Raw genomic sequence first — 27,237 nt, forward strand, 5'->3', positions numbered from 1 at the left:
AGTGGGAGTAAAAATCTCATACTACACCGGTCCTTGTATTTAGGTATTTGCGTTTTATTAATGCACCACTATTTGAAATGACATGTGGTTTGTAACATTCTTGTTAACACGAAATAAGTTTTTAATACTGAAAATTCATTTTCGTGGAAAAAGTTTTGTATTAGAGTGAACAAAATTTTAAATCGATAACTAATTAGAAAGCAGCAAATGAAGCAACAAAAAAAGAAAATATTGGAATAAAATATTCTATTTGTGTTTTTTGCACGAGAAAAGAAAAAACAAACAAAAAAACAACAACAGAGATAAAATTAATTTACCAATCATAATAGGATTTTAAAACATAGCAAGCTTGTCACACTTGCAATTTTCTAAGGGAAAGGTGCCTATGATTTTTTCTATAGGGGAAAGGTGCCTATGATGGCATAGCGCCTATGATGGCATACTGGTCATATTTCAAAAAATATTAGTTTTAGTGCGTAAGTGATTAGACTAACATGTGTATATTAGCAATTCATTACTTTTGATAAAAATTCGTCCCTCTGTCATAAATAATGCATTTGTAATCAACAAACATAAATTTTCGCATGTGAAGTTGTAGTTTTAATGCTCTCATATATTTAGGATTACGATTTTATTATACATCATACAGAAGTGAAATTTTCATGCATTTCATCTGCAGGCTTTGTACATTTATTAGAATATTTATTTTAATGCTATGTGTAGAATAAGGTAGACACAGCTTGTTTTAATAAATATGGTGACTCTTTCCTATGATGGCATACCGAGGAGTTACCATCATAGGAAAGCCTGCAAAATGAATTGAAAAAAAATCCCTGAAATAAGTTTTTATGCTCTTAAAAAGGTGATCAGGCTAAGAACAAAGATGAAATACGAGAGTTTGAGAAACCAACACATTTGGAAATGAGATCTCCCCCATCAGAAGCTTCCATATGCATTGGATCTTTTTCAACGAAAGGATATCATTGGATCTGTTTCAACGAAAGGATAAGATCTAGTATATAAAAGTTGTGTCCGTTGCCTTTAGCAACCCCTAAAATCGAATTAAAAAGGGCACGAAAACGTGGAAAAACTGGACCTCTGAATATCACACCGGACATTCAAGAATTTAAAGATAAGGCAAAAGAAAAAAATAACAAAGAAAAGGAAAAATTAGTTAGAAAAATAAAAAGAAAGACGGTTATTGAAGAAAAATACTGCAGTGAGGAGATTAAAAGAAGTAATAATAAAAAGAATTTCGAATCTGATGCAGCAGTTTTGTATTGTTATGAACTTTATTTGCTGTCTTGCTCTAAAGAACCATGGATTTTGTTGTCAAAAATGCAGATCTTGGTGTCATTGTTTATGTGCAGGCATAAAGAGAAGTAGAAAAAAATTTATATGTGAACTATGCTTATAGACCAAATATTTATTTTTGATTTTCTTTTTTTGATAAATTGTGTTTTCATTAATAAAAAACAAAAAAATTCTTGTTTGTCTAATTTCTTTAAAGTGTGCCATCATAGGAGCAGTTAGTTGCCTATGATGTCGTACTTGTATTTTTTTTTTCTTTAATGGTATAAACTTATAAAAAAACAAAATAGTAAAAATTCTAAGGTTTATTATTATTCTGCATGCTAGAGGGAATACACCCATGTCAAAAATTATTTTTTAAGTTTTCAGGTAATGACTCAGAGAAACGTTAAAGTTAAGTATGCCATCATAGGCACCTTTCCCCTACCATTTTCTAAAGAAAAATGGTTGCAACAATTTAAAAATATAATCTTAAATAATTACTTAAATACAAATTTAACAATAAAACCGCAAAATTGAAAATAGAGAAAACAACAATCAGTTGTTTAAAAACTTTTGCGTGTTTTGATCAAAACTTCGAGAAATTTTTTCTCGAGATTAAACCAGAAACTCAAAAATCAGTTTCAAGTCTGTTTAGCTTGAAAGTGTTAAGAAAAAACGTTACGTAATTTTGGCTTCCAATGATTGTGTTAGAACATGATCAATGACTCCAAATTCTTTTGCTTCCTCAGCAGACATGAATTTATCGCGCTCTAGTGCATTTTCTATGAATCAACTTTAATATCATCATTTTGTAATAACTTCAGTAAAAACGTTAAACTATTTTCACACCAAACATAATTTATATAGTTATAACTTACATAACTATATTATAAAAATATGCCAAACAGCACGAGGAAAAAGGAATATCACGATTTAAAAAGTAAAAAAAAAAAAACAAAAAAAAAAAAAACTCATAAAATATTAACAAATTCACTTATTACCTAATATCTTTATATCTTTACCAGTATGTCTACTATAAATATCATTTAACATAGTCTTTAGTTTTAGTATTTCTTTAGCCTGGATAGCGATATCTGTTGCTTGACCCTAAAAGAATAAAAGTGAGTATTTTAATAAAACCAGAAAGCAAGAGCCATATCGTATCCGAGTTACTCGATGCTGGTACCAGAATAGGTTTGGCTAAATATTTACTGTAATGCAACTTCAACTTTCTTTTATAGTTGTTTTATTCTGGTTTTTTTCATGGGCGTTTTGGGTAATAATGATAAAATTAAATGCATATTTTGAGAAGTGCGTTTCATTCATGGTATCAGTTTAGATACAGCAGCATGCAAAAGTTTATAAACAGCTATAATTTTCTGTTTTTTCGTTATAGCTTTTTGCCTTTTCACTGAAAATGAATGGAATTTTCAACAATTGTTCTTCTAAAGTGATTACATACTATAATTTACTCAAAAAAAAAAAAAAAAAAGAAAATTTGTAACAGAAAGAAGAAATTCAAATTTTATTAAAAACATTGTGCAAAAGAAAAAAACACTTTTGGACTGGCATTCTCAAAGTCCAAAAACTGTTGAAAATTTTAGCTGTTTATAAACTTTTACACGCTACTGTATATTCATTAAGTGTAATCCTACACTCTTTATTTGTACATTCTTTTGTTCTTATTACCCAATAGTTGTCTAAGTTTATAAATTTGACTAATGGTGTGCTGCAATTTGAATCACATGATATTATAAACGAAGTTGTTGAAAAAAAGCATGTAGCATTCAAATTCAGACCAATCATTAATTTTTTGTACAAATTGATTTGTTGAAACATTGTTGAAACATTTTTAAAACAAAAAAAAACAACAACCTGCAATATGGAATTTACAAGATAAAATCAAATTTGAATCAAATCATTTGATTCGAACAAATCTAATTTTTGTTTATATAAACTTATAATAATACAGTAAATATGCAACTGTAAATATTTAAATTTTATGGTATATTCTTTTAGTTTTTCTATTATTCATGTTTCTATACAAATATAATTTATATTTCAATGATAAATATACTTCAAATAAATATTTGCATATATTTTATTAAATTGTTTATTCTTTTAAACAAATTTTGTTAAAACTTTTGTTTGAGTTTAAAGCATTTACATCTACAGTGCATAAGATTTTTATTAGAATACAGCACAACATTAATCTAATAAAAAATTCAAGAAGCTAAATTCAACTATTGAAATTATTTTTGACACTTATTACAACATATACTTTTTAAAAATTTCTACCAAAAAGTGTTGTTCATTTATTTCTGTATTTTATTTCTATGTTTTTACTATTCAGGAATTTATAAAAGAGTCTTAAGTTCATAAATTTGCAAACAGCATGGCTGATGGCTGCAAGAGGCATTATGAAGCAAGGCAGGTTAAAAGAGAAATAATAAGAAAGAGAAAGTTTAAAAGAAAATGAGTTTTTAAAAGTGAAGCTTAATGACAAAGACAACAGATCTCCTCCATCTGCAATGACAAATGACATTGACACTGTTATTCCAGGAGGTCTAGGTATAAAAGTACAACATGATAAAGACTGATTTCATCTGTAATCTGACTCATCTGTAAAAATTAATGACCCTGACATTATTACACCAGAGAGTCAATGTACAACTTGATAGCAATCCTTCAAAACGGTAAATAAATCCTTATTTAACTATTTCTCAAAGGAAGCTGCATCTAAAAATAGGAAATCATAATTGAAATTCCTGGCAATCATAATTGAAAATCATACTGAAGAGGCGTTGTTTGAAAAATATTTGATATTGATATCTACAACTGTAGATCTCAATCTTTTGACAATGCTAGTGGTATGGCTAGTTATACACAAGCTTGAGTGTTGAAAGTAAACAGGTTAAAAAACTTGCTGTGAGTGATTATTGAAAAACTAGATTGATAATGTGTGCAAAAATGATTGTAATTTGGACACAGATTTCAGCAATGAGATCATCATGTTCTTTGAATTACTAGAAAAGTATAGATGTCAATTATAAACAGTGGGGGCATAAAAAATAACTGTTACTTTCCTTAGCACATGGATTGCACTTGGGATTTACTTAAACATCTTGGTTTTTTACTTTTTTGATTAAGAAGAATTTTCTTTTTTAGTTTTTTTTTTTAGAAAAATTTTCGACAAATTTCGACAAATTTTCGACAAATTTTTTCAAAAATTGTTTGGAATATAGATATTCCTACACTATAGATATCAAGCTAACCTACAGTATTTATATTTGTTTTTTTAAACACATTCTATTTTGCTCTGAGCCTTCAAAATGGTTAATCCAACTCTGGCCAAAAACTAGTTGTCTTAACTCTCCTAATGCCTAGACTGTGTTTCAAAAGGGTGGAGCTCCCCTTCATTAAACCAAAGACACAGGAATGGCTTTGAAAAATCTACCAACATTCTAGGAGAAAAACCTCAAAATTGTCACAGCCCTGAAGGCCTCCATCATCAAGCATTGAAATGCTATACACAGCAACTATGTTAAGAAAACCTGAAAGAGGTTTAAAACCAGGATTGAAACTATGATCAATTGCTCAATATGGGTCTCATATTGAATAATATATTTGAAACTTATGTAAGAAGTCTATGAAATATTTTCTGTTTAAAGTATATGATTGTTTTGAATTTTCACTTTTTTCTTATCATGGGTTAGTGCAGATTTTATGGTTTCAAACTGTACATGCTAGCTACTCAATCACATATTTTGGAAATTAGAGCCTTTTTTTATTTATTTATTTATCTTGAAAACATCTCAAAATATCATGTAAAAACTATAATTCTCAATCAAAGTTTTTCTGAGTAAAGTCCATAAAATAAAAGATCATATTTGATTAAAAATTAGTTTATCTTTTAGGTGGACAAAAGATTAAATTTTATTAGTCCAAGGTGTTACTTAATTTCTTATTCATAACAAAAAGTTTTAAGTATTTTACTTCTTTAAAAAAATATTTCCTTACATACATGAAAGACTCCGTAGTGCTTATTTCAAGGGATTATTTTCTTTATTGTTTCCTTAATTGTAAGAAAGTGAGTTTTAAAGATATTATAGTTTTTGATTAGGATGCAAATCTTATTTCTAATATTTTCTTCTTCTGATATACATCTGCTACAAATTCCAGTGTTTACTTAAATTAAAAAACCTAACAGAAAAGAATTACGATTAGGAAATCTGCATTAAAATATTTAATAAAAAAAAATTTCAGTTATTTTCCAAAAACCTTATTTGTAATTAATTACATAATTAAGACATTCAATTTGACTAAAAGAGCATCAAAAAAAACATACCTGTACTCCACCATGAGGCTGATGTAACATTATTCTTGAATGAGGAAGAGCATGTCGTAATCCTTTTGTTCCACTTGCAAGTAAAAGTGAGCCCATACTGCATGCTTGTCCTACACACCATGTAGCAATAGGTGGCTCAATAAACTAAATATTACTTGTGTTAAAGAACATTTCTCAGTTTTTAAATAATACTGTATGTGAGAAACTATATAAGAATGTAGTTACCTGCATTGTATCATAGATAGCCAAACCTGCAGTGACAACACCCCCTGATGAATACAAAAAATATGAAAGTAATTGTGTTTGTGGAAAGCAAAATATATATTTTTTAATAACCTTAATTTAATGTCAGCTTGTTAAATAAAATATGGTTAAGTTCACCCAAATTATTAGCTTCATGCTAATAACTCAAGTTTAAGAAACAAACTTAGTCAATCACACTAATGAATTCAATGGGCCTAAAATATAATTTAAATGCTTGGAAAAAACTTTTTAGTTGTTTAGATATGGCAATAGGACAGGGATGGTCTGTGATGTTATTAATTTTTGCCTAATGTGTTATTTTACAATTTGTTAATGAAATAAATTGTCCACAATATCAATTAAATTTAAACTAATTGGTATGTCTAAAACAATTCTTTTTTGATTTAGCTCAGAGGCCATATTATGGCCTTACATGAACTTAGGTTTCTTTAGCAACTTTTTAAAAGTATCCATATGTTGATTACAACTATATATGTTTGGCCTGCCAGCCTCTTTCATTATTTACTTTAATTCCAAGGTTTGGCCCTAGCTTTTATAAGTTTAAGGAACATTAATAAAGATACTCATAACAGTTAGAATTTTTATATATTTATGCTAGTAAATATAACTTTTAATGCCCTGTGACATCAAACTTTCATCTTTCTACAGGGATTTTTCTATCTGGATATATTATGATATCAATTATCTGGTTGCAGACAAAATCTGGATATGCCACTAAAAGTTAAACAACCCCAATTTTCAGTTTCTGTGTTCTTGTCCCCAATCTTTTTATGCTCTTTTGTAATTTGCAGTAATTGGAACACAAACTATTGATTTTCAAGCATATAAGCTCATTCTATGAAGACAATTTTGTACTGTCTGTGTTGATACTAGATTTTCTGTTCCTAAGTTTATTTCTAAATTGTGTTGCATTATATATTAAATTTATTCCTAATAAATACTGATTGTTTTGTGGAATAACTGATGATGGGTGACTTTGATCCTGTTTTGATTAAACATATGTCTCCAGAAATTGATCACTAAGTCACAAAGTTATGCATTGAAATAAATAATACACTTTAGGGCGAACATACTCCATTTGTAATCTACTTGTAAGCTCTATGGGCCATAGAATCCAGTACATTATTTTGCTCAGCCATTTTTTAAATTATATGAATTACCCAAATAAATTTTAAGTATTTAAATATCATAAAGTATGTCTCTTGTATGAAAAAAATCATTTCATGCATAAAGTATGCGTCATATTTATAAATAACCCATAAAAAATAACATCCCTTAATTGTATTGAGGAGTGTATTTAATATACATAGACCATCAAATATTGACATATATAACAACTTTCAAAGAATAAGAGGTCAGAGAAAATAAAACACACCATAGCACCCTTTTTTTTTTTTTAAACTAATAATATGGATTGTTAGAAATATGTAAAACTTTTTAGCATTTTTTAACAATTGCTTTAAAGCTTCAAAGATTTAAAAATCAGTATGTATTTTATGAATATTGATAAAAATAGAAATACCTGGACTGTTTATGTACATATGGATAGGTTTTTTCCTACTCTCAGATTGAAGAAAAAGCAATTGTGCCACTATAACACTTGATACATTATCATCTATCTAAAAAAAAAAAGTAACTTTTGTTAAAAATTTAATAAACATTGGTTAAAATAGTCCCAATATCAATAAGAAGTTCTAAATTTTCAAGATTAAATGACTTTAAATTTCTTTCTTTAAAATCAACGATTTAATATCCCAACAAAATTTAAACAGTTTATTTTTTTTTGTTTCAATAAAAGTCTTATAAAACTTTTAAATTCTAAATCTTTTTTACAAAAGATTATTAGAATATAACCAAATAACTAAGGGTATAAGGCTATTTAACTATTAAGCAAATCAAATTATAAATAAACAAATAAAATTTTCTTTATTCCATGCTGGACATATTGTATCCAAACTAGACATAGTATTCTGTTTTCAAAATTAACAAAAAAACAACCCCTTTTTTGAAAAAACTTACACCTCCGAACAGACATACAATTCTTTCTTTTAAAAGTCTTGAATAAATATCATATGCTCTTTCTGTTCTACCCTGAAGTTAAAGATGCATATATAAGAAGAAATCATTACATGGTTTTTTTATATTCTTAGATAATGAAAATTAATTTTAAGATTAAATCATTCTTACATAAACTTCATGATTACTATTGAAATTACTGTTGTATAAGTCAGCCTATTTAACAAGTCAACTTCCTATTTTAAACTGGAAAGAGTAGTTTAATGTTTTTTAAAAAATGTAAAAGGTATATTTTCTACAAATTAATATTTTCATCTTCTTACATTCTTAACAAACATTTTGATCCATTCTAAACAACTAAAAACCACACTGATATATACAGTAATTTAATGTGCAAATTACTGCCATGCTTTATTTTAAAGTAACATCATCAGTAGCTATTCTTAAATTTTATATTCCCTACCTCAGAGTAATAAAGGTTAACATTTTTCTCCGTTCTTTTGATTTTTGATAAGTTTAACTGTCTCAAAAATTTTATGTATTGTTCAATTGCAATTAAAATTTCTTTTTATAAAATTTTAAGTTCAGTAAAATAAATAAAAAATAAAAAAAAAATATATCTAAGTCTTTTGATAAAAAGATAGTTATTAGCTCAATTTATAAACTTTTTTTTTCTTTTTTGAGCACTGATTGGGGAATAACTCCTAGCAAAACTACTTGGGTGTGGATTATTCAAGTATCAAGCTAAACATAGCTAAACTTCCTGAATACCCTAGTACTTGGTTACCCTACCAAGGGTAGAATTTTCTTTTATAGAAAGAAAAAAAAATTTTATATATTAACTAATAAGATTTAAATGTTGACATCTTGTATAAGAGGGTATGTTATATTAATAAAAAAACATCAAGTAATATGAATTCTCTAAATACAATTATTAAATACATTATCTAAATACAATTATCTAAATAAATTAATATTTTTAGTAAGAGAATTCGTATTACTTGATGTTTTTTTATTAATATAACTAACAAGATATCTTTTATATATTGATAAAATAAAAATAAATGAAAAACCAGTTAAAATGTGAAGATGAGCAGTGGAGAGCACCACACCCAAAGACATTGCCAAGATGCCCAACAAGCCTCTGAGTACTGTCTACATTGTGATTAAACATTTTTAAATGACTAGTTAAGTTAAGAAAAAACCTGGCAGTGGTTTAAAGAGGTCAGCTCCAACTCCTCAGCTGATCAAGGCAGTCAAGGGTCAAATTTCTTTAAATCCTGTAAGGAAAATGGCTCAAGAGCTATTTGTCAGTGAGCACACAATCAGAAATATGGTCAGGAAGGATCTGAAAGCAAAGTCAAAAGCTAGGAATAAAAAACACCTGGTTTCCCCAGTACCAACGAAAAAAGATTTGAAAGATCAAAGAAACCTCCCCACAAAAATCTCAACTCCCTGAAAGCTGCTATCAAGGAGTGTGACAAGATGCCCAAGGTATATATCCAGACCACTTGTTCCCGGTTCAGGAGTTACACTGAAGCAGTGATTGATACTTAGGGAGGACATTAAAAATGTGGTAAAAGTAATTCTAAACTTTTTATTAAATAAATTTTATTATTTGGCTTCAAGTTTTCATTCTATTAATTTTTGCCAAAAAGCAAATGTTTTACAAAATTTGCAGTCACATATGGTACAGTGGTTACTACTGCATTCTAGCTCTAGTAATAAATTTTCAATTACTTGCATATTTAAACACTATTTTATGTTTTTTTGCAATTCATCATGTGCAAAGATTTCTGTAACTGTTTCAAACTACAAATCATTTAAATCATTAACACCTGTAGTCACTATAATTTATAATCCTATAACTACTAATCCTATAGTTCTGTAACTAATCTTTCAAAAAGTTCTTTTGCCAAAATGTGCACTAAACATTTGTAGTATGTAAAATTTTTATTAGATTGAGAGTAGGTCCCAGTTTGTTAAAACAAATTTAGAATTCCTGCTAAGCTGGATGCACAAGTGATCTCCCAGATAAAATATGTATTTTATTTTTATATATGCCCATCTACAATATTGCAAAATATATTTAATTTTTTTACAATATTTTCATTAAAATAAATTTAACTTATTTTGATGAAAATATTGTAAATAAACTAAAGTTTATTTTTTAAATATTTTTTGAATTTTAGTATATTGTTTTTCTTTTTTATATCTCATTAAACATCTTCTTGATTATAGATAATATATAGTATATTTTTGTACATGGATTTTAACATTCACATTTGCCACAATTTATAATAAAAGAATCTGCTATCAAACCACCACTTTGATGAAATCTGAGATATATTCACTGATATAAATATATTTTTCTGAATGCAATATTTATTTCTACTCATACACCAGGATTTGAAACTACTTTCATATCTTTTAAATTATTTAATTAGTTGAAACTTTGTTTTTAAATATTCTTATTAATTTATGACCAATTAACATATATACATACATATATATATATATATATATATATATATATATATATATATATATATATATATATATATATATATATATATATATATATAAAAGTTCAAAACAAAATTATACAAAGAGCACAGGTTAATACTTGAAGCTGAATATAACCTAAAACCAAAAGCAGGTCAGAACCTTATAAAATCAGAGCAAGAAACTAAAAGCAAGAGTAAGGTTAGAACCTTATAAAATCAGAAAAGAATGCAATAAATCATTTGGGTAGTAAAAATTAAATTTCTCTTTTAACAAGTTTTAGTAAAAATAACCATACAGACTGTTCGACTACAATAGGAACATAAAACTTCCGCCAAAACTGTTTCAATCCAATATAAGCCTTGTATGGTGTACCAAGGCGCTATAAAATATATATAAATATATTTAGAACAAAAGAGTAAAAACTTAAAGTTAGAAACAAAAGATAAAGAGACTTACAGATATAATTAACATTAAAAATAATTTAATCTACAAAAAAACTCAAGCAGGTGGAGAGTAAAACGTCAGTTTTACTCTCCACCCGTTAGAAGATGATGTTTAAGGTTTCAAATTTTACTCAAATTACAAAATCTTTATTATCTTAACTATCTATTATCAAAAGGTCTGTTGCTAACTATTTTTCATTTCCTTTTTGTTTTTATATAAAAAGTTGTGTATAATTTAGATAAATTTAAAAAAGCTAAAACTTATGAAATTATCATTTTTCTTTTAAAATGCATCATTAATAAGATGCCTGCTACATTCTCCCATATGTAATTTTGGAACCATTTAAATCCTAAATTATTTATAAAATTTTAAATGAAAAACATCTATCTTTTTTATCATATCTTTATATACATTCTATCTACTGTTTTTTAAGCTGTAAGGTAACACATCAAACATCTTAAAAATTTTAAACTGTCAGCAAATCTGAGTTTATGATTTTTGTGTCTTTATCAACTATTTTGTTGATAATACAATATTCATGTTTCATGTAACCTGCACATTACTTTTTACCAAAAACATATTCAAGTTTTTAGCAAAAAGTGAAACTTATGCTCTCTTTATACAAAAACAAATTTAAACACCATTTTTACAAACTTTGCTATTTCAACAAAATTCTGTACCTAAGTAATTGTAAATCTTTTTATTTAGTAAAAATTTTCTATTGCTTAAAATAAAAATCAAACATAATGGTTTCACTTTTTAGATTTATTTTTTGTACCTGATTTTTTCAAGGAAAAAGAAATGACTTAAAGTCAAAGTGTACCCCTTCCCTCAACCCCTTGAAAGCTAAAAAAAATTTTTAAAAAACACCAGACATATTTGCTATATATTACCCTTCTCAAAATTAAAATATAATCCCATTTCATTGTAATTAAAAATTAAAATATTTCATTATATTCAAAATTTATATTCAAATATTTCATCCCATTTCATTCAAAACAATAATAGTTATGTAAAAGTGAAAATATATAGAATATTCCTGGAAATCTTAACAAAAACAATGTACATTGGGTTTAAAAGAAAATTTAAGTTAAATCTAATTTTAAAATTATTATCATAAAAAATTCCCATGGTACAATTGAAGATTCTTAGTTCACTAAAAAACATGTGCTTTTGATATTGCTTAAACAAAAAAAATGTACTTTCAACAAAATTTAAATTTAACCCAATGCTCTAGCAATTAATTTTTTTTACATATAGTAAGTTAAATGTAATAAATTGTATCCTTACAAATATGTGTATTGAAACAGGAGCCATTTTTTCATCAGTTTACTCTCAATTTAAAAAGACAATAAGACACCTAAAGAAAAAGGCTGTATATCATAAATGCATGTGTAATTATAATTTTGATTTAAACTATAGCTAAACATAGACTTAGCATTTTTCAAAAGAAAACCAAAATGAGAGGCAGAAAATCTTCTAAAACATATTTTACAGCACAGAATGTATATTTATAGCCAGGGATTAGAGCTATATTAAAAAAAGTTGTCTTACTACAAAATCTTAGGTTCAAAAAACATTTGTAATACTTCAAAGTATAGGCAAGTAATTTTGGTAAAATATCATTTTAAAAATATTCAATTTCAGTATCTCCTTTCAATATATAGTCTCGATACACTTTTACAGAAACTTTAATAAGAGCGAAATTTTGATATCCAGAGGATATTGTTAGAGCGTGTAATAGGTTTGTATATACGAGTCGTTCCTTAAATTTTAAATTTAAAATCGTTCAATAGTTCCCGGTAACAATTAAATCCTAAGTGCAATCTAAATCAAAAATTTCTTAAGAAGTTCTTTATTTGTGTGTGGAAAATTATGACCAGAATGAGCCAAAATAATTTAAAGCCGCGTGACAATTTATTACGGCCACCCGAAGTTTTTCTTAAAAACTGTGGGAAAGTATGAATTTAAACATTTGTTTATAATTTTTTTCGACTTAAAAGTTATCAAAACTTGAAAAATGGGATTTTTAGTGATAAGCAAAGCTTAATTACTTTGATTATTCACATGTTTTGTTAAGCAATAATGACAAAATTAAGTCAAATATTTTGTTACTCCTCCGTCTGCCTTTACAACAACTTTTACTCTTTTCGACAGGCTTTTAAGGGGGAAATACCCCAAAAATGTTAAAACTCGTGTTCAAACAGTAAAATTGATTTTAAACAATATATAATGTCAAAATTTTATATTTCAGAATGAAAATTTTTAAAAATTGTGTTTTGTTGCTATGGTAACCAAGAAAATATTGAAAAAATAACCAAAAAATAGTTAATGCCCCGGCTAACTTATCTGAAGAACTACATATATTCAAATTGTCATATTGCAATTCCCTTTAACTAATACTTTGAACTGTGATCTGAACCTAAAATTTTATGAAAAATTTTTAAGGGGGCAAATATATTGTCATTTAATGAATTTTGGTCAAAATTAGGCAACTGAAATAGACATAGAATGTGTTCTGTCAAGTATTCCATAAAAGTGGAGGTTCAAATCACAGAAGGTATAAAATAAGACAATTACTGAAAATTTCATCATAAACACCAAGCGGTTCCAAAGTTATCACAGCCGGGGCATTTGAAAACCTTGTTTTGAGAAAAACGCAAAAACAGAAAGAAAAAAATTTTAATTCACAAAAAATATAAAATATAACTAAATTATGTTTAAAATAAAGTTTCAGAATGAACCAGGAGCATACTGACTTCATTCAAAGTTTTCATATTTGTCCTTTGATGCTTTTGACAACCCTCATAGAATCTTTCGCCGCTTCTTGGATGACTCTAAATTTTTATATCCAGCTGAAAAAATACATTTTTGATTTTGATTATTGCACAAACTTGATGTATATTTCCCAGGTGTCATGTTTAACTGTTCTGGCTCAACATCTAACACTTTTTCATTAAACATTGACAATGTTGTCACAACTCCGCTCAGTGAACTGTATCCTCTACGTTGCCAAGTTCCATCAGTTGAAACTCCAGTATCAACAATGTTGGGCGCTTATTTACTTTTCTACCCCCCCCCCCCCCCCTATTTTTATTTTTAATTATGATAGAGAATTTTATCCTGATTAAGAATCATATAAAAACAAACACCTGAAAACCAAAGGAAAGTTCTCTAATTTGATGTTGAAGTGTAAAAAAATATACCAAAAACGCTAATATTCGCCATCTTTTTTGAAACACTTCTAAGTTAATAATTAACGCCGTAAAAATGAATTTATTCATTAAAAAAACTTTATAGCCCGGTTTTTATTTCGCTAAAACATTTTATGGAGAAATTTGTTATGCATTTTCTTTTTATTTTAGTATTTTTTTCTTGAAAAAACTTCGAATTTCAATAACTTTTTTTCTTATTTTCAGATTATATAGATTTTTTTAAAAATATATTAATGATTTTAGATAAACAAATGTTACTATATACAAAAATATTATTCAAACGGGATATTCATCTACAACTTGGTTCCAAAAGTGAAAATAAGAATGTTCTTTAAAATGTTGCGCCCACATAAATTCTGACTAATAATCGGGAATCATTTCTCGATTTGTGGGCCCAAACATAGCTTTAAATTTGGCTTTGCTTCTTTGCCATTGCTTTAAATTTGGCTTTGCTTCATTGCCTCAACTCTGTTTGTTGTAACATTTGTTGCGGGATCAACAAAATGTAAAGCATGGTTTACTGTACCATGTTGAAAACCTTGCGCTGCTAAACCTCGGTATGCTGCCCACATATCGCTCCATATTTCAGTTCCAGGACGAATCCATTGTATAAAGATGGGTAGTAAGGTTGCAGCATCGCGGTGCGCTACAGGAATGAGTAACCCTTCTTTAGTCGCTATATCGTACGCACCAAAAATCCATTGATCTTCTACAATTCTACCTCGGTTGTATTTCCTTCTTGAAAAAAGTGATTCATCTATTTCAACTATTGAACCTGGTCCTCCTAATTGCACACGGTTGTTAAGGAAATAAGTAAGGCAACGTCTCTACAAAATTGATTCCAATCAACAACAGTTTTATTGCTACCAATTTCTAAATCCTTTTGAATGTCTTCTAATGAAACCCCACGACTTTTTCCGGCGCTTCCGGCGCTACCTATTATTTGCCAAAGTTTCAATTGAGATCTTTCAAAAAAACTTCCAACACGAATACTTATTTTCTTTTTGCATTGTTTTTGCATGCATCTCCAAATCTTTCCATCGACATTATGATTAGTTTGTTCGTTGCACTGGATGTTACATCGAGGACAGGTCATATTGATAGCAAGTAAACCAAACTCCCTGCACCAACGGATACACTCGTTATTATTGTTTTTAAACATGCGACCAATTTTCATGAGAATTTTAATTACTTTCAAACTACAGAAACCAGGCGGCGTAAATAAATAGTGAAATTTTAAAGAGTTATAAAAAAAGATGACGAATATTAGCATTTTTGGTATATTTTTTTGACACTTCAACATCAAATTAGAGAACTTTCCTTTGGTTTTCAGGTGTATGTTTTTATACTATTCTGAATCAAGATAAAATTCTCTATCATAATCAAAAATAAAAATAGGGGGGGGGGGGGTAGAAAAGTAAATTAGCGCCTAACTCTAGTTCTTTGCTTGACTCTATCTTTTCTTCCCATGATTAAGATTAATTTTTAATAAAATTTGATAAAATATGTTCTTATTACACTTAACAACTCATTTAAACAAAGTAAATATTTGCATTTTAGGAATGTTTAAAAACTCATATAATCTGAGGCAATCGAGTCAATTTTAATTTAAGCAGAGTAGATAATTAAAGTAAAAACAAAGTAAATAAAGCTTTTTTTATAAGCAGATTTAACTTTATGTAAGCTCTAAAATAAGCAGATAAGCAGAAGCTTTATCGTTGCTATGTGCGTTGCTATGGTTAAACTTGATGAGTATGGTTCAAAAAATTGAAATTATTCCACTTTCCTGACATTGTTTATGAAATCTCTTTATTTCATTGTGTTCTTCATTAATTTTTACTTCCGAAACAAACAAAATTTTTTTTTTCAATTTTTACTGAATTTATGGGGTACTTCCCCCTTAATACAATTTTGTCAGAGATTTTTGTTACAATTCCAGTGATAGATGATTTTTTTGATCAAAACAACTTTATACATGATATATTCATTTGGTATTTCCTTTTTTAGCAACCCCCAAGTTTTCTATGTTGGATTAAGATTTACTGCGCAATCTAAAAATGGAAGGTTTTGGTAAAAAAGAAGTTTTTAATCTGATTTCGTCGTTTAGCATGTTGCTCCATCTTGCGCAACAATTTCTGGAACATTTTTATATTGCACTATATTCATAATTCCTTCAAAAATACAGTTTTCCTATCCATCAAAAAAAAAACTATTAGATTTAGTGTGCTTAGAGCAGCGGAAAGATTGATCATGTTCAACATTACTACTTCTTCATAGTTAATCCACGTAACGTCGGTGTAGGAATATGCTTAGACACAAAACGTACGCTGTTGATCAGTTAATGGCTCCATCACTACTAAATTTTTACGAACCTAGCTATTTACATTGCACACCTCCCACCTCTCTGACCACGCGTCTCTCAGTAATTTCAAAATTAAACACCCTTTCTAGACATCTTGCAATTTCCGGTTGAAACAGTGGAATTCGTTTTTGAGAATTGTCTTATAAGTGTTCAAAAAATTAATGAAAAGTATTTTCTTTCTTTTTCACTGATGTAAAAGACTTGTTTGAAAAAAATCGGAATCTCATGCATTCCTTCTGAGTGACATCTTCTCATAAAAAGTTCTATTAAAATCTTAAAAACGGCTCTTCATCGTTCTATGGCTCATTCCATAACTCTCAAAGAAAATTACGAAAGTTTAAAAATGGTGAATAAAGTATAAAGAGAATGCAAGAAAAAAAATGGTGAATAAAGTATAAAGAGAATGCAAGAATGGCAAGTGATAGGATTTTAAAATGGTTTGCTTTCTGATGTGAATGCAAAGTGGTTATGCTAAATCGTCTATTAAGAGTAAGATTGTTCTATGTACCATGTACACAGAAACAGCAACTGATTTTGTAATTGGACAAAGATACATGCATTAATTGTGATACATAGAGGCCGGATCCTGATGCTTTTCATTATTTATAGAACTTTTTCTTCGTCTGATTCTGTTGCAACCATTAAAGCCGTAAACTCTTTGAGTATTGTAATGACTCATTTTTTGTGTTGGCTAGTTTAGCCCTTTCTATATTTTTTTTGACCTACTAGTTATTTCTTTTTTTGTATTTAGGTTACGTAACAAGTTTTCATTGGATAGAAGATAAGATGAGAAATGGTACGGCAGCATTAATTACTTTTATGATCATCCAATTTTTGTTAAGCCCCAATTTTTACATTTAAACTTGAAGTTGAATTTTATAGAAATTAACTCTTAATATCTAAAGAATTCAAAAGGGCAAATTTTTTAAATATCAGACTGATAGCACTGATCAACACTGAATCTTCCAGAGTGTTTTTATTTGTTTCCGGCTAAGTTAAGTGTGCTGGTTACGAAATAACACTATTTTTTTTCTAGCAGCTATCGTTTTAAATTTATACGCAGGTTAAAAGCTAGTACAAAAGTATGATTATTTACATACTTTATTTTAAACAGTTACTGTGGTTGGGGTAAAAAAAGTCTTTAATAAGATTTTCTTGAATGAGGTGCGTGTTTAAGATTCCGACGAAGGTTCCAGCAGTAATCAATGATTAAATGTGTGTCCCACATCCTTTGTGCGAATGTTCTGATGAAACCTTTCACCTTGCTCTTCACTTGCTTCTTCTCCAAGAAATTCAGGAAAACGATCCAAATGAGAATATAAATAATGTAGTTCAAGGCTCATGTTACACCCTAGATGTTTCAAGTTAGACAACATATTGTTAGCTAGTTGTGAATAGTTCTATGATTTACAATTTCCAAAAGTTTTGGATCACCGAAACGAAACAATTCTAGGTTTACTTATCAAGTTTGTTCATAGATTCAACAAAATTTGGGTTTTTTTTATCAGCTGTCTAATTTGTGGTCCATCAAAAATACCTTTTTTCAACTTTTCATTGCTTAGCCCAGAAAATATTTTTTACAGACAAGCAAAACATTCGTCAACTTTATAAAAAGCTTTAACAAATTATTTCAACATATCAAGTTTTATGTGAAGTGGCGGCAATATAATTCAACATATCAAGTTTTATGTGAAGTGGCGGCAATATAATTCGATCATGATTAACCAAAGGTGGATTTATTACATTTTGTTTACTAAAAATTACTGACTCCCTCAATGACCATATTTTTTGAGTCCAACGGTTGTTAATGTCGAGGCTGTTCTGTAAACAACAAAATTCCTTTTTGTTGTCCTAAAAGGAAATTTACCATTTTCAAATTAACACAAATATACTTCAGTTCTTCTAAACTAAAGAAATATTCCTATATTCTTCTTTCATAGAGGTTGAATTTCTATAGATATAGGACATTCAACCTCTATGAAAGAAGAATTTCCAGAATTTCAAATACTCAGTTCCATTGCGTAACAGTGCATACTTTGAACTTCCTTTACTACTATCAATAAAAGACGTCAATTACTTGTTTTATATTTTTGTAAACCAGTCTTTTGCATAGTACCTTGAATATTACTACAGTAGGCAGTAAAGCAATAATAACTTTTAATGAGTAAAACAAAATGTAACTTTTGTATCTAGTGCAAGTAGACTTTTTTTTTTCAGATGTTAAAACCCCCCGAAAGACCCGTTATAGACCCCCGTCTTTCGATAGATTTAAATCTCTTATTAAGTCGTTTAAAACTCAATTAAATCATTGAGGATCTGTCACTTGACTAAATGTAAAGTAGGAGTCAGGTTCATGTTTTTTTTCTTCAGCTTCCACGTGATCAGTTTTTCTTCTGGACTATCCATGTCATCATCAAAGCATATTGATGGTGTCGATGGTGCTGCCACTAGTGAATGATCAGAGTGTGTACAAAGTTGCTGAGCAGAAGACAACGTTGAATAAGATCATTTTGCTCGACTTTCTGAATTTGTACGGGTAATGTTCACCACAAAAAAAAAAAAAAATTATCATGATAAAGGGATTAAGAACAGCTCTTGAGATTAAGAACAGGTCGATTTGTACTAGACTATTGCCGCAAAGAAAGAAAATTTCGGCATACAGTATTTGGCACCCAAGGCTTTTGTGGATTGCAAATATTCACTTCAAAATAGCTAAAGTACGCAGATTTAATGAAGTCCGCAATCGATTTAAGATACTTTGTAAAGGTCACCATAAAGAAAGTAAAAACAGCTGGATTGTTTAAACACCTTTTTTCTGCAGCCATTGTTTTAATTCTGAAAAAAATTGTTAATGTTTTAGTTGAAACTGACTTAATATGCACTGTCACCCAAAATGGAGGTAGTTTGAAAAATCTTACAAACTAGAGCTGCTTTACACAAACTAATTTCATTTTTGAAATAAGCACCCCAAAGTAAATCAAATGAGATAATATACTAATAAAATTTTATGATGTGAATATTTGTTGGGAAGTATAATAGAATAAACAAATTATGAAAATTCTAAACAATAGTTCATAATTTCTAAAAAATCAGAGGATTTGATGTGTCCTTTAGTTAATAAATATTTCAGCCAGCATTCTATTAATATATTTTCAGTTAAAAAATATAAATAATTGAAAGAAATAATTCGAAACTTATTAAGTATAATATTTTAAATATTCAATAAATTGCTAATTTAAAAATTTTTTATATAAAAGTGCTAGCTTTAATGAAAGCACGATATCGAGGAGATGAATCGGAAAGGCTTTCAGAAAACTTTTCACTTGCCATAGTTGGAAGAATTGATTTCATCGTATTCTGAGAGATTTTGGCCTAAAATTAATATATAAACATAAAAAATATACAACTAACAAATAAAAACTTACAAATACATAAAATAAATAAGTAATCATTTATAACTGTACGCTGAGCATAATTGAAGAAGTCTGATTTGTCATGGATATAAATTGATTTTCAGCTAATTTAAAAATGAACAAAGATTAGTACTTTTTACCGATGTACAATAGAAAGGGGTGCTACAAAAATAAAATGAATTTTATAACTTATTCAAAAGCTGCGCAATTATCAAATTAGTCATGATCTACAATTGTTAAAAAAAAATTTATACTCTTACTAGTTTTTCACCGACGATAAACAAGAACAACGATTTTTCAAAAAAAGTATTTTTATTCGAATTATTAGTATACGATTGATTGGTATACTGATAATTACTATAAAAAAATTTGATAATGGCCCAAAATTTCAGAAAAAGTCTGGTTGCTGATGTTGTCTTGAGGGTGATTATTGCTCAAAGAAAGGTTTGTTTCGCTCTTTCAGCTTAAACAAGTCTTTAAAATTGCACTGGAGATGGTCAAAGGACCTGTGTTTTGCTCATTTTTTTAAAAAATTTAGTCACATGGATAATTTGAGTCTGTTTTCTGCCTTTTGTTGCAGGACCAGATACTCTGGCCTGACGGGGAGTAACAGGCATATAGCTGAAAGGTTCATTCCAACTGAAAGGTTTGATACATGAGAAGTTGAGGATGACCCTTTAAAATTTAAATTTCTCTAGCAAGCGAGTCTGGAAAAGACAGTGCCAAAACGTGGTTTCAGAAATTCGGTGAACTTTTAAAAAGATGTAACTTGTCATATTGATGACATTACATAATTCCGGTTTGATACGTGAGGTCTGCAAAACATTCATCAAGTCCACAGATGTCTCTGCTGGAAACTTTTGATTCACACTGGCCATCATATTCCTACATACAGGAGTGTTTTCGGACTGGAAATGACACTGCTTGTATCATTTAACCTTTTCACATCATCTAACCTTTTCTTGTTTGCAGTTTTTATTGCAACAATGGAAATAAACGTTTTAGAATGAAAAGACATGAATATTAAAGGAGTAGAATTCATATTGTCTCACAGTAATTGGAGCTTTGTGCTTTTAATCGGGCAGATATTTTCCTCTGATGTAGCACTTAAGCTTTGGATGTTTCTCCTTAAACATGCTATACATTTCGGAAATGTTCAAGTTCTCTGAAAGGTACAATCTGGTTGTCTTGTTTCTTGCGTAATGTAAGAAAAGAACTCTGAATAAATATGTTGAATAATCAAACCAACATCTACAGCAAAAAAAGTATATGCTTCTTATTTATGATGATCTTGCATGACTTTACATAGCAAACCTAATGATGGAAAACAAAATAGTTCAGATTAAAAGATATACAGTATTGGACAAAACATTTGCAACCAACATCGAACAATCCTAAAAAGTGTTCCTAATTTTACATGTCTTAAAAACGAAACGAACTATACTACCACAGCAAACAGTTCAGGAGTCTGGAGTCATAGCATGCCATGACATGAGCAATCAGCTGACAGGTGACAGCACACAGGCAGAATTTCGTTGACAAGTGCCATTTTGCAGCGGACAAAACAAGTGCAACTTTTTTGGTTTGTTTCATTTTCTTAAGTCTGGTCCGTGTCAACGTCACGGAAGTTTTTTAATAATTAAAGGAAGTATCCAGAAGTTTCTAGAAGAAGCATCTAGAAGCATCCAGTAGCATCCAGAAATATCCAGAAACATTCAGAAGCATCCAGAAGCTTCCAGAAGCATCGAAAAGAGGCATCTAGAATCTTCCAGAACAGGTTCACACAGGTTCATTTTACTATATAAGAGACATGTAAATCGACATGTAATTCAGTCAGTATACGGAAGTCAATCAGTCAGTATTATCAAGACAGTTTATCGAAGTGAGTTTTATCAAAGTGCTTTATCGAAGAACATCAATACAATAAGTGAAATACAACAAGTGTTTCATTACATCAATACAGTCCACATCCAACCAAGACGTTGTGTTCCACAGAGCATTGTTGTATCATCACAAGATAAATGTAACACGGTAAGCCTTGAGAAGCGTGATTATTTATTTTTATTATTTTTATGAGTTGTGCAAAATGTGTGCAAAATTTTTATTATTTTTATGACTTGTGCAAAAGTGCAAAAATGGCTCCCGACAGTCTTGGATTGGAACTAAGAAAGAAAATTATTGGCGATTACGTAAGTGGAATGTCACAAAAAAGTATTTGTGATAAATATCGCGTGAAAAAATGGACCGTATCAAGACTATGTTCCAAATATCGTTCTACGGGGAAGTTGGCAGCAGATAACAAAGGTGGAAGACCGCGTTCCACCACTTCTAGAGAGGATTCTATGATCGTCAGATTCGTCAAGAAGGATCCCTGGATATCATCAGTCGAGATACAAAAACAATTAGAGCTGCCTGTATCGGACCGAACAATCAGACGACGTGCTGTTGAAGCCGGATTGTTTTCTTGATGCCCTGCAAAGAAACCGCTGATTTCACTAAAAAACCAGAAGAAAAGACTCCTGTTTGCTACATCTCATATTGACTGGAATGTGCAGAAATGGCGAACTGTCCTGTTCAGTGATGAATCGAAGTTCAACATCATTGGGAGCGATGGCATTTGCCGTGTACGTCGACCGGCCGGAAAACGCCTCGATTTACGTTACTGCCATAAGACCGTGAAGCATGGTGGAGGTAATGTAATGGTCTGGGGGTGTTTTTCTGCTAACGGTCTAGGTCCAATACATCGAAACGATGGAATAATGGACCGTTTCATGTATAAAAATATCCTGAAAGGTGTTATGTTACCTCATGCTGAATGGAGTATGCCAATAAAATGGGTTTTTCAGCAAGACAACGATCCGAAACACACTGCAAAAGTAGTCAAGCAGTGGTTTCAAGACAACCACCTATCGGTGATGGATTGGCCGCCTCAATCTCCGGATCTCAACCCTATCGAGAACCTGCGGGAGATCATCAACCGCAGAATTAATCGTGAAGGTGTTCGTAATAAGGATCAACTGTTTGAACAAATCCAAAAGGCCTGGGCAGCGATTCCACAAAGTTTGATTGACCACCTGATCGAATCTATGCCTCAAAGATGCAAGGCTGTGATTGACAACAAAGGATTCGCCACGAAATATTGATAGCGAAATACAGCTTGGTCAACATTTTGTCGAGTTGCACTTGTTTTGACCAGAAGGAAATCAACTTTTTTTAATACTTTTGATTAATTTATTAATTTTCGTGTACAAATAATGAACTTTGTGATGAATAAAACTTGAAGAACTTTGTCTCTAAACAGTTACATAGTTATTTCTCTAAATTGAAAGAATGCAGCACTTTTATATAAAGAAACTAAATTAGCATTATTTGGTTGCAAATATTTTGTCCAATACTGTATATATATATAAAAAGAATGAAATCTAATGCTATGAGCTATTTTCCTAAATACAATATTTATATTTTTAATGGATGTGTTTTAATTGTTCTGTAATAGGAATGTTGTATTGTAAATGACTTTTAATTCTTTAATCCACAGATTTAATGCACAGATTGATTCCAGTAGATCTATCACTTCTAACAATACTTTATGATATCTATAAAAACGATGGTGAAATTCCGCTTTTGATGAACGCTCTTTACTGCTCCGGAGACGCCGAACAGAAATATATTTTCTAATAAACTGTAACAGCAATATAACAGAAATATGCATTCTGTTCATCTTTTACTGTCAACAAGTTTAAATGGGAAATCATGCCTTGTCATATTTAACAGTGAAATTGGACAACTATGGTTTTTCCTCTGTGATCTTCATTGGTAAGGATGTCAGAATTCAAACAAAATGCTAAAAAATTGGAATTTTTACACAAAAACATTTTAAGGCCAATACCAAATCTAATTTCAATTGATTAGTGTTTAAAACATATTTGTGGTGTAAAAAATTGCAGTTTTTCTATCAAGTTGCAGTCTGGTGACATTGAGGCAATAACAAAGTTAAAGAATTCATTTCTATCAGCAGATTGCTGAGAACTTAGAGTTGAATTTATTATATTTGAAAAATAAGATAAATTTAACTCTAGATTCAACTTGAAAAATTGATAATTTAAATTTCTTCATGTTTTTACTACAACTGAGGATCGGGTAGCTTTGCTGAACAAACTTTGTGAAAGTTCAAAGTTTTTTCTGGGTTTAAGAGACAGAAGGAGCATTCAGAAGATGTAGAATAAAATATTGATTAAATTTTCATATAGGAAATATTTTAAGCTACTATTTAAATATTATTTAAATTAAATAAAAATAACAAGCATAGAACTCACCCTATTATATAAAAACACTCCAAATATAGCAAGCATCATTCCTAAGAAGTTAACTATAGTTACAGGATTACGCAGTGTTGCAAGCGAAACTGTTATAATAAGCACTCGCTTTGTTGCATTTGCTACTGAATAGCTGAGTGGAGAAAGAAGATGAAGTACTGAGAAGGAAACTATACTTTGAAGAAAATTTATAAAACTGCTAATTGAAAGTCTACCAAGTAGATCCAATTGATCTGCAGTTGATTGCTACAAATAAAGTAAATATTTTCCAGTTAGTTTCCTCAACAGTTTTTAATTATATGAAAACTCTTATTTAATTCATTTATTCCTATTACCCAGTCAGCTTTTCAAAAATTTTTATTTATTATAATGGTGAGCTGGTGTCAGAGAATTGAATGGGCCCAAAAATTAGCAAATAAAGTTGAGAAAAATCTTGGCATCAAAGTCACTCTTAAAACACAATTAAAATAAAGGATTTCATAGTAGATTAGCCTGGAAAAAGCTACATATAAGTAAGAAACATATGAAAAGAAGATTGTTTTTTGCCAAAAAGTAAATGCCTATGTCAATTGAGTACTGAAAGATTATTTTACTTGTTTTATTTTTAAAAAATGTATCATGGCATTTTTTACAAGAGCTTCTTGGAGCAAGTAACAAGATGCTCTTGTAATAAATATTGAAATATTTTTGTAAAATGTAATGAGATATTCTTGTAACAAATAATAGAGTATGTAACAATTACAGTTAAAAATCATACTGTATTCAAGAAATTTCAGTTTGATTCTAAGATAGAAGTTTTGACTCCAACAACCAAACAATAAAAGGTAAATAACAGTTATAAGAAAAAGAATAGAAGAAGTAAATAAGTTAAATAAAACAACAGTTGTTAAGCAATATACATAAAATGGAACAAGAAGAATGTATGACATACTAAGTTTATGTCTTTAGCCATTTCAGGTGTATCAATAAATATCCACAAAGGTATACAAATAACAAGAGATATTTGTGAAATAGTCACTAGCATCTGTAGAGGATGTAATCGAACTTCTTTTATTGCCTAAAATATTATTCTAGAATCTGATGTTTTTTATTTTTTACTAATAATACAACTTTAAATATCAGTAACTTATACCATAACAGAATCATCAATACCAAAATTCATAAAAAAAAAGTGTTATAGAAACTTTACCCTAAAAACTACAAAAATTATGACATCTTTTTTAAAAAACTACAAAAGATCAAACAAGAAATTTACTCACCAATTTTGAGTACAAGTTCTGCAAAGCAAAGATAAATGTAGCAAGCAATGCACTGCACATGCCATAAATTTCAAATGATAATTCAGTCATTGTTGCTATAGCCACACCAAGTACAATTGGCAATAAAGATATATATACCTAGAATTTATATACATAGGTAATATTAAAATATTTTTTTGTATTTAAATTTTAAGTTTTTTGATTTAATTTTTCTTCTATGAGCAAGAAATTATAAAATACCTGCTTTGATTGTGAATCTTTATAAATAAGCCGACCAAGTAAAACAGTAAATATTGGTAAAGAAGCCTAAATACCAATTAAAAGAAATTAAAACTCAAAAAATTTATAAATCTCCATTATATTGCAAGATATTAGTTACAAACCTTAACTGTATGAGCATATGAAATAGTCACTCGCCATATACTGATATGTGAAGCAATTGAACCAAGTAATTTTCCAAAACCAAGTGGAAATATAAAACGCAACATAAAATACTTGGAGCAATTATACCGAGTATTTATACCTGCCATTAAGAGAACTGGGTACACCATAAAAGAACTTGAGAGCATATGAAACAGAGATATAGTTAAAGGGTAAGGATATTGAACTAAAATCTTTTTGCCAACAATGTTATTTGTTGTTGATAACAAATACCAAGACACACACAACACAGTCACTTTCAATGAACGACTAAATTTTGGCATTTTGATTTTTATGACATACTATCTATAAATTAATCAATATGTATACACACAAAGTAAGTCAAGTCTAAAAATAATTCCTCATAATTTAACTAAATTCACAGTAAAAATTTTAAAAATAAAACCAATCAAAGGTATGTAAAAATATTACCATCAAACTATAGGTGTTTATCAGAGTGGACCACAGGTATATAGGAGTCCACCAGTGGATTACAGGCATATAAAAATTTGCAACTTCATGCTTATTTTCATGTTTATTTTTCTGAATGAAAGTTATTGTAAGTATTTACCATGTTTGATATAAGTGTTACTATTAAAGTTTAGTCATAAAAAATAGTTATCATCTCAAAGCAGATGTACTTTGATGTTTGTCTAAGCAAAATCAATTGCATTGGTTGAATTTATTTTTTATTACTTAATAGAAAGGGTTAACCAGAAGCACATGCTTTCCTATAATTAAAATAGCTAAGTAAAACAGGTCCAAACATTCTATTATTTAAGAGATTCTAAAAACATTGGAACTGGATCAATGACAGCAACTTCCAGACAGTAGCAGATTCCATAGATAAAATAGGCATGATGCTTATTTTAGATCTTTTTAAAGATTTTTAAAGGATTTCTTTAAGATGGTATGCCACTGATTTGCACTGTTGAAGACAGATCATTCTTAGAAGACCAGTCAAGGCTATATGGGGAGCATAGATACTACATGAGCTTGGCAGGAGGATAGAAAGATAAAAAGTATGAAGCAAACAGAATCTCTTAAAAGTAAGGAAGAGGTTGTAAAAACTAAGATAGGAACATTAATTGATGGAAATGATCAACTGACTTCAGAATAAGAATCAAATACAGAGGCAGAACACAAAATTTAATCTGACTCTGAATAATATCAAGAAGAGAAGATTATCAAGAATTATCAAACAGAGCCAGTGCATATTTTTACACCAAAGTTAAGTGCAGCACTTGATTGAGCCAATGTCAGTTAGTTTGAGAAAATTATCATGAAATATTAGATTTAACAGTATTTTTTCTGGGCAATACTCCAACGCACAGTATTCTACTTATGGCCCCTGGACCTACACAAAGAGCTAGGTAGAT

General features: G+C 29.3%; 4 protein-coding genes across 7 annotated transcripts in view; all 4 read right to left on the reverse strand.

Annotated features, from left to right (window-relative positions):
- Positions 1–1,758: 1,758 nt before the first annotated feature.
- On the reverse strand, positions 1,759–12,622 carry LOC145194856 (uncharacterized). Of its 3 annotated transcripts, XM_090070705.1 has the most exons (9): positions 12,428–12,622; positions 12,164–12,233; positions 10,725–10,808; positions 7,925–7,996; positions 7,428–7,524; positions 5,867–5,910; positions 5,642–5,785; positions 2,295–2,400; positions 1,759–2,075 (listed from the first exon to the last, which is right to left on the reverse strand). In XM_090070705.1, the coding sequence occupies exons 2-9, from the start codon at positions 12,188–12,190 to the stop codon at positions 1,972–1,974; spliced, it is 678 nt and encodes a 225-aa protein (XP_089926831.1). In that variant the 5' UTR covers positions 12,191–12,233; positions 12,428–12,622; the 3' UTR covers positions 1,759–1,971. The 3 variants fall into 3 exon arrangements, with proteins under 3 accessions (XP_089926831.1, XP_089926830.1, XP_089926832.1); XM_090070704.1 differs by lacking the exon at positions 12,428–12,622 and having other exon boundaries at positions 12,164–12,319; XM_090070706.1 differs by lacking the exons at positions 7,925–7,996; positions 12,428–12,622 and having other exon boundaries at positions 12,164–12,319.
- Positions 12,623–14,525: 1,903 nt separating this feature from the next.
- Positions 14,526–15,265, reverse strand: LOC149880132 (uncharacterized). Its single transcript, XM_090069999.1, has 2 exons — positions 14,956–15,265; positions 14,526–14,872 (listed from the first exon to the last, which is right to left on the reverse strand). The coding sequence occupies exons 1-2, from the start codon at positions 15,263–15,265 to the stop codon at positions 14,526–14,528; spliced, it is 657 nt and encodes a 218-aa protein (XP_089926125.1).
- A 4,299-nt stretch (positions 15,266–19,564) lies between these two features.
- Positions 19,565–26,142, reverse strand: LOC149880133 (solute carrier family 35 member E1-like). The gene is made up of 6 exons (XM_090070259.1): positions 25,822–26,142; positions 25,679–25,744; positions 25,439–25,576; positions 25,111–25,236; positions 24,180–24,425; positions 19,565–19,822 (listed from the first exon to the last, which is right to left on the reverse strand). Exons 1-6 carry the CDS (start codon positions 26,140–26,142, stop codon positions 19,697–19,699), a joined length of 1,023 nt encoding a protein of 340 aa, XP_089926385.1. The 3' UTR covers positions 19,565–19,696.
- LOC145194852 (serine/threonine-protein kinase Nek8-like) overlaps positions 26,030–27,237 on the reverse strand; it is a 39,915-nt gene continuing 38,707 nt past the window's right edge. For both annotated transcript variants that reach the window (XM_090070254.1, XM_090070253.1), the window contains one exon: positions 26,030–26,164. In XM_090070254.1, coding sequence (XP_089926380.1) covers positions 26,151–26,164 — 14 coding nt within the window. In that variant the 3' untranslated portion in view covers positions 26,030–26,150. The remainder of the gene's footprint in view (positions 26,165–27,237) is intronic.

The sequence above is a fragment of the Hydra viridissima genome, unplaced genomic scaffold (genome assembly GCF_058129835.1).
Source record: "Hydra viridissima isolate aposymbiotic clone 2 unplaced genomic scaffold, HvirCarnegie_v1 scaffold_13, whole genome shotgun sequence".
NCBI classification, from domain to species: Eukaryota; Metazoa; Cnidaria; class Hydrozoa; order Anthoathecata; family Hydridae; genus Hydra; species Hydra viridissima.